General features: G+C 37.7%; 1 protein-coding gene across 3 annotated transcripts in view; it reads left to right on the forward strand.

Moving 5' to 3' along the window:
* Positions 1-7,938, forward strand: part of TET1 (tet methylcytosine dioxygenase 1) — a 74,235-nt gene extending 66,297 nt beyond the window's left edge. For 2 of the 3 annotated variants that reach the window (XM_075758906.1, XM_075758907.1), the window contains one exon: positions 1,393-7,938. In XM_075758906.1, coding sequence (XP_075615021.1) covers positions 1,393-2,534 — 1,142 coding nt within the window. In that variant the 3' untranslated portion in view covers positions 2,535-7,938. The remainder of the gene's footprint in view (positions 1-1,392) is intronic. The other variant, XM_075758908.1, reaches the window with a different exon arrangement.
* Positions 7,939-15,948: the final 8,010 nt, after the last annotated feature.

The raw sequence follows: 15,948 nt of genomic DNA on the forward strand, positions 1-15,948 counted from the left end.
GTCACTCCTGATAGTAAACTAGAGGAAACAACTGGTTGTTTAAATCAGGGTCCCTTCACCTTAATAGTGGCATTCTCTTCAGAGATGATGGAAATAGCAATTCTCAAATGCTGTGTTTCAAATCTTTTGGAGAAAGGCCTTGGTCTGTGGTGGGGGGGCTTCTTCCTTAAGTTAAATGCTTGGTGTTTGATTTCATAAAAAAGGTTTTTAAAGAGTTGATGTGGTTTCCTTATGTCCCTCTACCATTTCGGTATTTGCATACTAACTAGGGTGTCCATAATTTATTCCACTTTTGCCTTTTTTGCATTCCTCTTGCAAGAATGTTTTTTAATCCATCACTGTTTATAAATTATTAGAAGACAGAATAGTAGTTCTCTATTCAGTAAAGCAGTTAAACATTCTGTCTATTTGTGGAACAAACACTGACAAAGCCAGTCTTTTATCAGACTATGTGAGAGCTCTCTGTGGGGTGCCAGTTTGCCAGCAGAACACGCGTAAAGCCATTTCAGGGCATGATGCAAAGCCCATCAAAGTCGATGGAATTCTTTCCCATGACTCCTGTAGGCTCTGGATTGAGTCTACCTGTGACAGGAGCGAGTCACTTGAGGAGAGTGTCCCACAAACACCACAACTGCAGGGTGCCACGACTAGAAATGGATTAGGGAGCTGATCTGAATTGAACAAATATGTCTCCACAAAGGGCTGTAGTAATTAATGTGTGTCAACTAGATGGAAGACAGCCAGATCACATGATGCAGCTTCGTAAGGATGGATTTACCTGCAGTATGTTGTCAGATACTTTTTTTTAATAAAATTTCTGAATAGTTACTTGCTAATGCACAAATCATTGTAATTCAGTAACTTTTTTGCCATGACGAACAAGATCTATGAACACACTTTTTCCTTCTATCATACTATGAGGTTAAGGCAGCCAAGAATTTTGATTGTTTCATGGGCTTTATTTCAGACAGACTAAATTTCATCAATTACGTATAAACTTTTACATAGCATGTCCTGCTAGCCTGGGCAGTGCTGAAGGCCAGCAGTCAGCTGCTGGGAAGCACTTGAGTAGAACTGGGCTGTGTGAAGAGGGACCGAGTGGGTATTTTGTTTTATCTGTTTATTTTATTCATCCCTCTGTGAACTACCTTTGTATTTTATATACTAACAGGCTGACTGGCAAAGGCTAAGGCGTTAATTCAGCAAGGTTGTTATGTATGTACTTAGAGTCATAGAAGTATTCCTAAAAAGCTAAAAACAACCATTTTGAAAAATCTGTAGTCATCATGTGTATCTTCCATATTGGAAAGCAAGTATGAAAATATTATAAAAGGTGTGTTTCATTAATTAAGTGAAGAAAAGTACTTACACTTTGGTGTGCATTTTTTTTAGGGAACAAAACAGATGCTTTAAAACCTGGAATAAAAACGGAGACATCCGATCACCTCTATGCCATGAAACATACTTCAAACACTACTAAAAATTGCTCTTTATTAAAACAGTATACGGCTTCCTCCCCTTTTAAGGTGGATAGTTTACATCCTTATTCATCTTTAGCACATAAGCCTGGCATAACAGCAGTGACTAATATTCAACAAGATTTTTCAGTTCCCTACGGGTATTTTGAATGCAGTAGTAAGCAACCTCATGTGACACCTTATGTTAATTGTAAGAACTTTGATGTGTCGGTCAAAGATTATACTGGAATTTTGCTGAATGATAAGATGAATGGTGTGCCACCGATTCTTCCAGAGGTCACTGCTCCAGGCCCCCCAGCCCATAAAGACCCCTTGCCCACTATACTTGAACATCAGCCAGACAAACAGAATTGTCAGCTTCAGTTAGACAATTCTCCTTCTTCACAGATGATCAGCTCTTGTGATTTGTCAGTACCGCTAAGCTCTCCGGCAAAGGATGCAGTCGGAAATGAAGCTGACTGTTCCCATGGATGCCCGATGGAAAAGGGCAGCTCCCATCGAGAACAGATGTGTGATTTTGACTGTGTTGACGAAAAGCAAAACAGTGCACTGGGACAACCGACTGATTCTGAAGAAAAAGCCGAGGAAATGTGGTCAGACAGCGAGCACAATTTTTTGGATGACGACATTGGCGGGGTTGCTGTGGCACCTTCTCATGGTTCTATCTTAATTGAATGTGCAAGACGTGAACTCCATGCTACCACACCTATTAAAAAACCCAACCGCAATCATCCCACCAGAATCTCTTTAGTTTTCTACCAACACAAAAATTTAAATGAGCCAAAACATGGTTTAGCCATGTGGGAAGCAAAGATGGCTGAGAGGGCGAAAGAAAAAGAAAAAGAAGCAGAAAGATTAGGAGCGGAGAATACTGAACTAAACTCTAGCAGCAGGAAAACAAAGCAAACAAGTGACAACAGAGATATTTTTTATGAAGACAATGAGTTCAACCAAATTCCATCACGCAGAGCATTAACAGTAACCAAGGATAACGTAATAACAGTATCTTCTTATGCCCTTACACGAGTCGCAGGGCCTTACAACCATTGGGCATAGGGTATAGTATCAAATGCCTCCTCTTGGTGCAGTGTTACACAGTGTTTCTTTAAGGTGCTGTTAAAGAACAAGTCTCGAGTCGTTTACTATTTGCTCATCTCAACCATTTCAAGGCTGAGGTAAAAAAAAGGGGGGGGGATTTCTTCTTAAACTGTGACTTTAACATTTGGTGGTGCTCAAGCACATTTTAAGCAAAAAAAAAAAAAAGAAAAAAGTTGTATAGTTTTAATACATTCTAAAAAAGATTTTGTTTAGGTTATTAACCTTGATTGAATCATTCAGTTTATTACCTTTAGGAATTTATATTTTGGTGCTTTAAATCAAGTCTGTTTACTACAAAAATCATTTATAGGGATTTTAACAGGTTCACATTTTATGGTGTTAAATCAAGTTATACAGTAATAGCTCTACACAGCTCTTGGTGCTTAACCACATCAAACAGTTAAAAATAAATAAGCTGAATTATTACTTCATGGTGCCATTGCTTTAACAACTTCCAACCATTGCTATATAGTCCAAATTACAGATAAATCTTTTAGAAAACCAATGAATTTTTTTCTCTAGATTTGTCATTATGTATGAAATGAAGTTATTGGTAATGATGGCTGGAAGTTGTTTTTAAGCTGTAAATATATATTTTAAAAGCACTTTCTATTTTTAAAATTAACTTGAAATAGTATAGTATAAGGATCATATTGTTTAAGGTTTGTGCATACTCTACAGAAGAAATCATTTTATTCTTGCTGTGTAGAGTTCCATATTGTTACAGCTGCAGTATGTATGCTAATAGCATATGTGATTGTTTTTAGACTTGCCCTTTTTCATCGAAAATTTTATGTTGCATATAAACAACAGTTATAAAATACAGAAACATTTTATTATTTTCAAGAGAGTGTACAAACATGAAATTAGGAGACGTCTTGTCAATACATGTGTTGCTATTGGGAGTTATGAATATTATTTGGGTTTTTAAAGGCAGCGTTTGTTATGATTTCTTTGAGCAATAAGCGCGTAAGTCTCACTCATTTGGAGCATTCTAAGTTAACACAACAACCAAATGTTCCTAATGCCTCAGGGGTAGGATTGTTTTGGGATAAAAAAAAAATACCCCCTAGAGTTGCCTTATTCTATTCTGGGAAAAAAAAAAAAAAACCACAATAATTTTGGGAAAATACAAAGGAAGTGTTGGAAAAGTATGAAATTTCTAGTATTTAACAGCAAATTTTTCATTAAGAATAACCTATCTGTAATATTCACCAGCTTTCTAAGTTCAGTTTTTTTACAAAAATGTTTTGTAAATTTTTTAAGTGATTTATACATTTCATGTAGAAAGGGTTGTATTCTTCCTTCCAAACATATGAAATCTATGTTCTCCATTTCTGTTGAAAAAGTGACATTATCATGAAATGAGTATTTGCTAAACCAGAGGAAATCCAGACACTCCATTGCTTTTAAATACTGTAGCATCCCACTCTTCTTTCTGATTCTCCTCTCCTATGTATTTCTTTTTTTAAACTTATTTATTTAAACAAATTACCAAATGACAATGTTAGCTAAGGACCAACCTCATCCTGCAACTTCTTCCGTAAGAACAGCTCTGCGTAGCCATACCTGCCCAGTCAGAGCCAGGAGGACTGCTCAAGCCAGGACTCCTCTTTCTCTCTCCTCTCTCTCTCCTCTCTCTCTCCCTCGTGACAGAGAGCTGCAGGATCAGGCCCCAGAGATGAAGCTGTACCTTAATTCTGCCTCGGAGTCCTCCCCGGCTGGGTAACCTGTAGGTATAACGAGGTCAGAGTTTTCCAGTGCGAAAATATCCTAATAATATACTTGATAACATTGTAAAGTAGTGGTGCTGTAACAGAGGAATATGAACTATCTAGATCTGCTTTATTTAAAACCTAGACAAGGTGCTTTTTCCTTGAAAAGTTGAACTGTAAGCGCTATATTTACAGTTTTGGTACGAAAAGTACATCAATTGTATTTTTAACACATAGTGCCAGTTAGGACCTTGGTGCTACAAATACTTCAATGCGGCTGTAGATCAATGAGACTATTCTCCTGTATATATGTATACACATGCAGTGCTTGCAGGAGCAAGGTCTAAAGTAGCAATCACTCTGTAACAACCTTGGGTTCAATTCTACAGATTCCTGTTGAAGTTAACAAAAATGTTGATGGCAGAGGATGGCTGATTTGAACCCGTTCTTTGTATCTTACCTATTTTAAGTAAAATTTGTAAAAACCGGGTATGCTGCAAATTTTAGTTCAAAGCTTAATATTAGCTCAAATAGAGGATATGAAGGGATTGTAAATATTAATAAACAAAATATTATGCCATCATTTTGTACCAGCAGTTTTATGCTTCTTGACTATGTAATATACAGTATACATCAAATCATTATGGTATTTTGTGTGCCTTAGATTTCCATTTTAAAACTTGTATATTTTTGGTGAGCCGAAGATTAGTAAGAATTCCAGCTGTCCATACAGTAAGTAGTACTGTACGTTCTCTAGCTGTTCCATTCATGTATTTGCTATCTGAAAACCCTTGTCAGACACCACAACCCACCATTTACAGAAAAGATTAGTTTATTGGTCTCACTGATAGTGCTGATAGCTTTAGTTTGTATACATGCAAATGGAAACAAAACATTTCTCATTCCGTGCTCCCATGTGAATAACAATTTTTCTACACAAAATTAGTAAGAGAGCCATTTCTTTACCTTGGAAAATGTTCAGATTATTAAAGTGGATCATTTTTACTGGAACTTTCCCCTATAAATTCCCATGTTTAACTTACATATGATTGGAAACTTCAAGATAAAAATGTTCCATTGAAAAAGCAACAGCTTCCCTCAAAGAAGTGAGAAACTGAAAGGTGGACCTAGAAGGATACCTCCAAACATAGCCCCAGCAAGTCGCTGCACAAGTCAGTCCAGGTCTACCTTCTTTGAAACGGCAATTTTAACAGAGAAAAGTGTATCTTAATGTAATAGTTAATGCTATTAACTGATAGGTGCTAAAACTCAGTTACTATTTTATTAAGATTACTTACCTGAGAAAAATGTATCATCTGTACAATAAAAGACCATTCGCGGTGCTCTTTCCCTGACTGTCTATGGCGTAACTACTTCTTCAGCGTGTACCTAACAGGCAGGTTAGCTGGCCGCTTCCTGCTGTGGCACACGGCAGGTTGTGATTTGAGAAGCTAGTACTTTCTGTTGCTGTACTGCGGTATAGAAAATGCAACTATTTACTGGTTTTACAACTGTGTGCTAGTTATAGTAACATTTCAGAATATTTATCAGCCTTGTACACCAATTATGTTCTTTGGAGCGAGGTTATCATTTTATAACAGTTATTTGTCTCTCAAAATTTGCAAATCTGTGGGTGTATTGCTTTCCTTTGCAGCCCACAAAACCACTTGTAATTTGCGCTTACCCCTTAATAAATTCCTTCCAGTATGGCCAGATCAGGAGCTGGATCTAAAATTAAGGTAGCTGGCTGCATCAGACTGGCATATTTTACTTGGTTTCCAACAGCTGGCACTGTGTTCTTGGTGAAAAACCAGAAAATGGATTTAGGTGTGGGCTGGTGGCGGGGTGGGGTTGTCTTTTGATCCTTTTTCACAGCACACTAGCAAAACCTGTCGTGATGCAACATGGGACACCTCTTGACTTCCCAGAAGAAATGTGTCTCATCCCCTTCTCCACTGGGTCCAGTACCACCGCTCCACCTTCACTCTGGAGGGAAGGAGTAGCACTTTCTGCAGGAGCCAGTTCTGTTTGACTCGCTCAGTCCCTGTTGGAGTTACTGCAGTCATGCCCAATTAAATAGTGAACTTCTACTCCTGCAGTTTCTCTGCGCTTACTGATTTGTAACATGCTATTGTATTACAGAAAATAGAAAAAATTATTTCTATAAATATTTTAGTCACAAGATCCAAAAAGCCTTTTAAGAACTTACAAATACTTGTCACTTTCTAGGTGTAACAGTTGTATTCAGATAGGGTTTTTTTTAGGGACTTTCTAAGCTAACTTTTACTTAGGAGTAACTGCTGTTAGAAGTCCTTATCTTACCGATGACAGTGTTTCTCTATATTTAGAACAGGAAGTAAGTGTAGTATCTTAAGCAACGTTTTATGTTAAGCATGGGTAAATGATGACTTCTGTAGTACTTAAGATCATTTGTAACATACAACTGGGGATTTTTTAAAGACCTTTTTAATATCATTGCAGTATTACGTTAATTTTGGTGGGCTAAATTTGGGTCCTGTTTACAGTGCTGCAGCCCCATTGACTGCAATGTGCTCATTCATCAAGCTCTCATGCCATTTTCATATTTAACTGGATGGATATGGAGAACAGTTGACCAAAGTCTGTGCCGACTCAGACCCTTGCAACCCTACAACTAATAGGTTTTGTGAGGGCGGATGGAGATTTGGAATAGACGTCGTACTTCTGGTTAAACACAGAGGTTTTATGTTGTTTGTAGCATGAGAAGTGATTCAAGGTCTGCAGAGAGACTAATGCCTTCACCTCAAGTTTCAGGCATGCAGGCAGGTCTATTTCAGACCACCTTCAGGCTTATGCTCTCGACAGCTTTTTTGATGTTTCTTATTGATAGGTTGTTCAAAGAGATTTAATAAAACTGCAGTTTCATGGGTTTGTATTTAAAATGTAAGGTCAGTCTTGCCCTTTCACTTCCCATGGAATGCCTCTCATGAAATTAGCTCCTTTTATCAAGCAGTCAACAGCTTTGTAATCCATTTTTATATATACATATATACATACACACACACATACATGTATGATTTTTCTCTTTTTTCCACAGAAAATTTCTACCTGTAATTTCTAGGTTAACAGGAGGAAGTAACTGTGCCATCAGATATATAAAAAACTTTGATATATTCAGATATATGAAAAATTGCATGTCCACTGCCACACTTCATGTACGTTACCAGCAATTCCATTCAGGCAGTGTGGAACAAACTATTTCAGGTCTGTTGTGGTTGCTAAAATTCAGACGAGGGTCTTTGTGACACATCTGCCATAAAACAGTGTTTTATTTCTTGTGTGAAAGGTGCCTGCCCAACTGTGACCCGTGGTGCTGTCTATGATCTGATCTTAAATAACACAATTAGAGATGAGGAACAGTCCAATCACATTTGGAAATGCTGGCCAGCTTCTTTTTATCAGGTGTCGATCTGACTTTCAGGAGGAAGCGTAGCAGGAATTCTTTCCGTGAAATTAAACTGTAGAGAAAGTTGCTATTGATGATGGGGACCGGATGGTGCTGCGCTGCAACGTCTGTGTTACTGCATTGTTTCTAACCAGCAAAGATGTGTCATCCTGTCACACAGCTGTGGATATACATGGATATACGTACAAGTCTTTCCACAGTTCCTCTGTTCTCTGCCTGTGTATAATGGTTTATGGAAAAAACCAAAAACAGAGGAGGGAGAGAGTTGGTCACCCTTTCTTTAGTCTGTGTAGACGAACAAGGTAGCGAGCACTGCTGTCATCACCAGTCTGCTGCTCCTTCCCACAACTGAGATAGAATGCAGAAAGCTGATGGGGGATGCATGGCATGGATAAGGCATGGCCAAAGCTGTGAAGGTACAATTAGCTGTTCAGACAGCCTTCCCTGTACACGTTGTAGTTGCCAAGGTACTTCTTTATATTGACACTATTTTTTGGTACATCTAACTTTAAATTTGTAAGCTTTTTATTTAGTCTGTGACACACTTCTCCCTTGAACGGAGCGGCCACTGTGAAAAGTCGTGAGGATGTGGCTACTTAGTGGAACAGTACAGAGACTGGCTTCAGTGTCTTCTGGAATTACCTGATGTTTAGTCAGCCAGTTTTCACAAGTTGTCTGTGTGCTGCTCCAGTATGTTGCTGCAACATTATAATAACATAAAGGAGAGAGTTTTATTTGAGGTTCTCTCAAAGACCAAGGATTTCTAATAGTAGTATCTAATCAGGCACCAGTGTACATATGCATCACTTTCTTGTAAAGAGCGGTTGAAAATATATTTTGTTTACTTTATTACTTCCCTGTTAAAACATTGTTTTCAGAGGAGTGAGCAAAACTTTTTGTTTAATACTGTCATTTACATACTCGACTAAATTGTTAAGACTTAATTCTACATAATGCTATACTGTCTCCCAAAAGAACACTTCGTTTGACAAGTGGCGATTAGTAGGTACTGCTTTCTACTCTGTACCGATGACAGTGACTACTACAGCCCCCTTTCTCACTCCGCGGTCTCTACGAATTGTCTGCTGTGGTTAGCTCAGCTATTTTCACAGTCAGCACTAGATCCCATTGTAACCTGCTGCTGAATGCTTTCAATGCTTGTAGCTACTCCAGAAGTTCTTCCTATCCCTCTAGCAGATCTGCTTCGGTACTCAGCATGAGCAGTGTAGCTGTTAGCCTACTTGCGAACTGCCCACGCACACTATCGCTGCTTTGTATGTAAATCAGCCAATCTTCATCTCAGGAATATTTTAAGAATTTATTTGCCTTGTGACTCTTTCAAAATTGATTTCTTTCAGTCATCTTTTATTCTATATATGACAGGTCTAGGGTGTTTTTTTTTTACTTCATGTTCTCTCATAGGGAGCTAGAATATTGCAGTTGGATATTTTTTCATTCCAAGAGAGAGAGACAATTCATTATCTGTCACAATCAGTGTTTTGTTACTTTTTATATCAAGTAATCAGTTTTCCGGTTAATTTTCAGATTTGTTGATGTAATTGGCACTCTCTGTTCTTATATCCACAAGTAACCCAATAAAAGAGACTTTGGAAGACTAGAAAACTGCTCACCCCCTGAGAAGGGAAAGTCATCCCTTCTCAGAGTACAAGATTTTTGCTTCTGTTGCTAGCATCTCTGTGGAATGTCCTCTTTTCTTTCGACTTACTGTACAAGCTCTGCTCAAATCTTGACAGAAGACAGATGCTGCAGACCCCGCACAATTACAAGAGCAGGAGTGCTTCTTTACATCTTCTGGTTATATCCCTGTGCAGAGATCCTTATGAGAAACCCAAGTATTGTGTAAGTAAAATGCCTTAACTATCATAGGACTGCTTGGAAAAAGAGTAGAACGATGGATTATTTTTTTTGTTCTTCCTCTGTAGCAGCAAGGAGAATTGATTGAGCTTGAGCAGAAAATAATTAAGTAGCTACTGTCTTTCATTAAAAGGTACAGGAGTGTCAGCATCACTGTTTTCTCTTTCTGAGACATAAAGACTTTAGGATCCTTTTTTTTTTCAGTCTAGTTCCGTGGTTCATCATCCCAACATTGTTTGCAGTTTTTAAGCACACACTCATAACTTTAGTTTTAAAAGATACAAGATGTTTTTCTATGCTGTATCCTTAATTCATCCTACAATAGTATCTTTTTTCTTCTAGTGGACCATTATGTATGTAATTTTTCCACACATACTTACATTAAAATGCTAGAATCTTCCAACAGCATACTTGCAGTGAATGCAAGACCGAGGTGCTAAATAACACAGAGGTGACTGGCTCTGTTTGGCGTGACTGATTAACAATGCCATTTTCAACACTTTGCACACCTTGCCAGCTTTCTTCATGAAGTCAGAGGATGCAGGCGTAGACCTCAAAAAACTACATATGTGGAGGAGGACAGATTTGGCAGTTAATCTACAGAGAGTTACCAGTTACAGCAGATGAACTGTATTCCAAAGAAGTGCTGTTGCAATGGAGCAAGGAAACTGCTAGTTTGATGTTCAGTATTGCAGTTGTTGCCCCAGAACGTTTTAATACTGTTGTGGAAAGTTTTGTGACCTCATGAATATTTTACATGTATATCTGTATTTTTATTATAATATTGTAATGGAAGAGGGTCTAGGGTTTTGGGAGTCGTCTTAAAATTAAGAATGAAGGCCCTGATTCTAAGTTATACTACTGTCCCTTGCATCACATTAAAAAAATAAAGGGGCCTTAAATAGATGTCGATTTAGCTTACATCCTTCGGACTATCCCATTACACTGATAATGGTATAAGAGGTCAGTAGTATAAATCAAAACCATTACCAAATGACTGATTTGTACAATCATCTGAAATCAATGTAATGATATCCCTATTGTGCACATACTGGCCAGTAATACCCAGATTATTCTTAGTTTAGAAATACAGGTTGAAAACAAACTGGCTTGGTTTTTATCAGGTTTTATGTGTTCACTTATATTGTGAATGTCCTTTTCCCAACATTGGCTACAAAGAGAGCGTAGTAAAAGATTTGTACTTCTAGGTAACGGCCTGGCCAGAAATCTCACAGAATTACCAATAATAGTATTTCAGACCTTTGGTAGTTTTTCTTAAAATACTTGCTTCTCTTTATCATAACTTGATCCCTTTTATTTGATTATATAAAATGGGGTTGTGACAATCTACTGAACTCCGTTCTTTTCTGACTTAAGACCCAGCAGGGCGTGCAGTATTGTGTGATGTTGTTGCAGTGGGGTGAGTTTTGAGACACAAAGCTAAAAGCCAACGCTTTCTGACTGCCTGAACTGTGGTGGTATTCAACAGTGAAACCGTTGGCACCGCCCTGCGTGCTTGAGTCTAGCAGAGCTTCCCTTGCTGCCAATGGAAGCTTTACGTAAGCATCAAGCCCCGCTACATTGCAGTTATGAAATGCAATGCAATGCAAACTTCTCCTTCAAAAAAGTTTGAGGAAAAGGAAATTGATTTTCATTCTTAAATTTCTAAACTGCAGTGATACTGCAGAGCCTAATGAGAACAGATTTTGTACTAACTTTGTGAATGCCAGTCTAATCCGTGCAACTCAAAAGGCAGTGTCTGAACTTCATCAATCTTTTGTACTCAAAATGAAAAAAAAAAAATAACTGTAGGCAAGAAAAACAAATGTGATATCCCAATGCCACTAAAAGAAAGCCAGTTCTAACCAATACAAACATGCAGACATTTCAGTCTTTAACAATTATTCTGTGATTATTTGTTCAGTTTGGAAGAGACAGCTCTTCATAATGTGACAGTATCATACTGGGTCATAAATACTGTTCAGAATTTGCTGTCGTAAGAAAGAACATTAATATGTAGGGACACAGCATATTGAAATGCTATGGCTAATAAATTCTTCCCTGCTTTGCAAAAGTAAAAGATTAACAGTATGCCAAAGCAAAAAAAAAAAAAGTCAGCATTTTCTTTCTTTCCTTCTCTTTCATCTTTTCCCTCTTTCTTTCTTTGGGATGCATTTGATAATTATTTTTCAACTTTGAATTTGAGGTTTTGGATTATTTCCAGTTGCCAACCTACTGAATTTGGATCTGGAACAGAAAATTAACTTTTTTAAACAAAAGATGATGTACAGGGAGAAAAAAATCAGAAAGAAAAAGCACTTCATTATGTCACAGTATTTACAGGAGAAACTATAAAAATTACTACTTTTCTCAAAAAACATTTGGGGGCTGATTCTTTCCTAGTATAACTGAGCATAGCTTCATGAGGCTGGTGGAGCTGTGAAGAGTTATGCTAGCTCAGAAACAACCTTAAAATCTTCTTTGCAGACAAGGGAACCCTTACCAGCAGTACTTGAAGACTTGTGAGTTGTGACTGCATGTTACTTGAAAGATCTAATTAAGCTATGTTTTTTGGTGCAAGCAGTTGTTGTACATGATTTCATGTTTATGTAGCAAGATGCATTGAAATGTTGATACTAGTATTGAAACATACATGTAAAAATTGTTGTTGTGGAAATTGTCTGTTCTGTTCTATTTTTCTTGTGTGTCTCATCTGTTTAGAACGTAAACTTTCTTTTTTTTTTTAATTGTCCTAACTGAATAAGGCTAAATGAATACTGTAATTGAAAATATATTTTAAATCTTGTCATGAGTTTTTAAAAAGACTATTACAAATTGTATCATTCCTGATTACACAGAACTTTGTGGGTGGTTTTAAATAAATTTTATACTTCTATTTTGCACTTAGTCGTCTAATTTTTCTTTCCTGCATTTTTCATGCACTTCTTGTAAACTGCTTTGAGAAATTAAAGTTGTTTTCCCAATACAAACCAAGACAAAGTCATGCTGAAGTATGTAAAGACTAAAAATTTAGGTCAGGAGAGCCTGTACGATACAATTTGCAGCAAAGTTAATGCTCTGCTTCATAATACAGCATATAATCCTACATATATGCCCCACTTAAAACCATTATGTAGCTTGAAATTTTAGACACAGAATTTAAGAAATTCATCAATTCTAAAGCTAGAAATAGTCAGGTCTTGCAGCATATCTGAGGGTGTTGCGAACCTCATCAAAGACGTTCTGACTATAGCGAGCAGTCATAGAATCTATAGACTAGTGTTTTTATCAGAGCATGTTTATATAATTTACTCTATAGTCATTAAAACAGAAGTCAGTAAAATATCTTGTGAAGGGAGGAGTAAGAAAATAATTGCTAATAAAAGTATTTTCATTTTATGAGCCATTTCCCCATAGAAATTTTGCTCTTATCACTAATAACCATTGTTACATGTAGAAAAATATTTATGAACTTACTCAGCCCTCTAGGACTACAGTAGTTTCACCTGAGTCAGCAGGGTTTCTGCACTGGAAGGGGATGGGCATAAATCATTCAGCTGTCTGGTCCCTGTTGTTAGTCTGCCTTTGCTTCGTGCAGGACTGACCTGTCCCAGGCAGAGCCGTACAGCAAGAGAAGCAGCCAGAAAATTCTGAACTTCATCTTCTGACTAAAAAGGACAAAGAGGTTTGTGAACACATCTACACAGCATTTCTTTTTTTCTACCAGCCCTGTTTGGCAGAGCAAGGTTACAGGAATTCTTTACTGTGGCTTTTAATTCCCACCCAGTGCAAACAGTACAGGTTTTATTTGCTTCAAATCAGAGGGTACCTTATTTTTTCTCAAAATAAAACAGACCTTGGCACTAGTCTGTTTTAATATGTGACATTTTAGTGTAGAACAATACTACACAATTCCTATTCTTTAGATCTGAAGGAGGAAAACAACTCTGTTTGTATTTGCTTCTTTGACTTCTACAGTAAGTGCAGTAGCAAAAACGGCTGTTACAATAATCTTCCAGACAACTGGAATCTCCTAGAGGGCAGAAAAACACTGCTTTCCTCAAGCTTCAATAATTCCCTAGAAATAAACTACATTATGCGATACGGTGCGTGTAGTTCCTGGGAGCTGGATGCAGTAATCCAACAGAAGGCCTGTACCCTCCTATGTAATTTGCTGCTCTTTTAGAGGATAATCATTACTGGGTTTTTATCACAACATCTCACAACTTGCCCCAAGCCTTCTCTAAACCATACTATCAAATCTTTCAACAGAGCTACGCATTCCACAGTTTGATACTAGAGTCTGTAACCTGTATAGCACAGGCATCTAAGAAAGCATGTGGATTTGGAACAGCACTGAAAGACTTGGGAGCAGATCCAAGAACATCATTACAGAGGGAGAGACATCAATAAGAAACAGCATTTTCCAGCTCCCTTTCAGGTACTGCCAGCCAACTGCATATTGCCTCCCCCGGCATTCCCACTCAGTAGTGTGTTCCCAATCAGAGCTACATTTCTTCATACATTATGGAGCATATAACATACAGAGATTTTAAAACACAGCTTCACCCATAGTTTGTGGGAACAAAAATCAAACCAAATTCACCTGCCCTGGCATCCCTGAAAGGTTGCCAAACGTGAGTTTATCTTGTAGAGCTCAACACCTGGAGGTGTCTTCAGTGCTTTCTCACACCTTTGATTTCTTAAATAAATTATACAGGTAGTGGAATATTGATGTAGTACAGTTGGTTGCTTTTAAATTCTTAAGATGTTATAGCCTTAAATTGCAATACCTATTACAATGGTATTGATGGTTATCAATAAACTGCAAGATAAACTTTTTTGCTAGTGCTACAGTTACAGTTTTCTGCAGTTCTCTAATACCTGATAAAGATCACAGAACAGCAGTGTTTGACTGCTGTGGGATAATGCTAACACTGATTACTGTTGTTATACATTATTATATAATATTAGCTTACATCTTCAAAATCAATACTAATTGAAATATAGGCCTTTCTGTGAATTCTCTACTTCAGAACAAGCATCATATTAAAATATAATTTAACCACAAACGTGATGGTGGTTCAATTAGTAGCATTCTGGTTCAAAAAATGGCCTAGATAGTCTAAAATGAAATAATTACCAGTAATACCCATCTGTGGTTTTGATCTACGACAAACTGGAAAAATATTTAAAATGTGGAAATTTAAACCCAGCTATTTCAATAACCACTGCCTGGAACACAATTCCTAAGATGGGCCTCTAATTCTCTGTCCAGTCTGCTTGCTTCTACATACTCTTTTGCTTTACAATCTATACCACTTACACAAAATTCCTAGCAGCTGAATTCTTGAAAATGTCAATGTCTTTTTACACAAGGCCAAAAATTACTTAAAATCCCTACTATACCACGTGCACATCTCCATTCATTCATAACATAACTGGGTAACACTTCTCCACTGTTTGATTCTGAGGTAGTCCTGAATTACTGCTGGAGGCATCATGACTTAGCCGTATTTTTCAGCTCAGAACAGTAAAACTTTTGCCTCCTGTGGCATAACAAGCTGGCAGTTCAGTTTCTTGTGACCACTTTGTTTTACACGTAGACTTCTGGTTTTGCATGGTGATGACTGACTCCCTTCATGTGAATCCCTTCAGGGAAAGGAAGTACTAATCCTGTGCGTCATGAAGCAAACACCTCTATGATAGACCCTAACTAATTTCCACAACAACAGAAAGCCTTGTAAGGATTCACCTGGGTTACAGCTGCTACAAATTTTAGGGGTGAGATTTGCTGGGCTGTTGCAAATTATCCCATTCTATGAGGGTAAGAAGCTGTAAGTGGCTCAGGTGTGTCACTGCTTAACGACCCTCCTAAGGCTGTAGCTCTTGTGAGATCTGACTAGCTATGCAGTCAAAAAAAAAAAAAAAAGAAAAGAAAAAGAAAAAACAAGAACGCTTTACTGTAGAGTGCTCACCAGCAAGCCTTCCAAGTGTTGGACACTCTGGATCACCCCAAGAGTACAGGCAAGTATTCCCTTTACATGTAACTTATATTACATCTGAGCAAATAATAAGAGTTTTAGTTTTTCTCCTTTGCGCTCTCACAGTGAAAGAGGCATTACTTAGGGCTGTTACTGCACACAGAAGTTCTCAAGATGTTCCCTTCTCTTCCTGTAAATCACAGCCTGCATGGTCCACAGCAAGTTAAATCTCTGAATCTCTACAGTCAGCTGTACTGCCCTGGGAATTATGCCTGCCTGTCCTTCAGATCAGAGGCTTGTGCTCTGCTATGGGAAGAGGCTAAACATTGCAGGCAGCAGTGGAACAGAAATAG

Source organism: Balearica regulorum, chromosome 7, assembly GCF_011004875.1.
Source record: "Balearica regulorum gibbericeps isolate bBalReg1 chromosome 7, bBalReg1.pri, whole genome shotgun sequence".
Lineage (NCBI taxonomy): Eukaryota > Metazoa > Chordata > Aves > Gruiformes > Gruidae > Balearica > Balearica regulorum.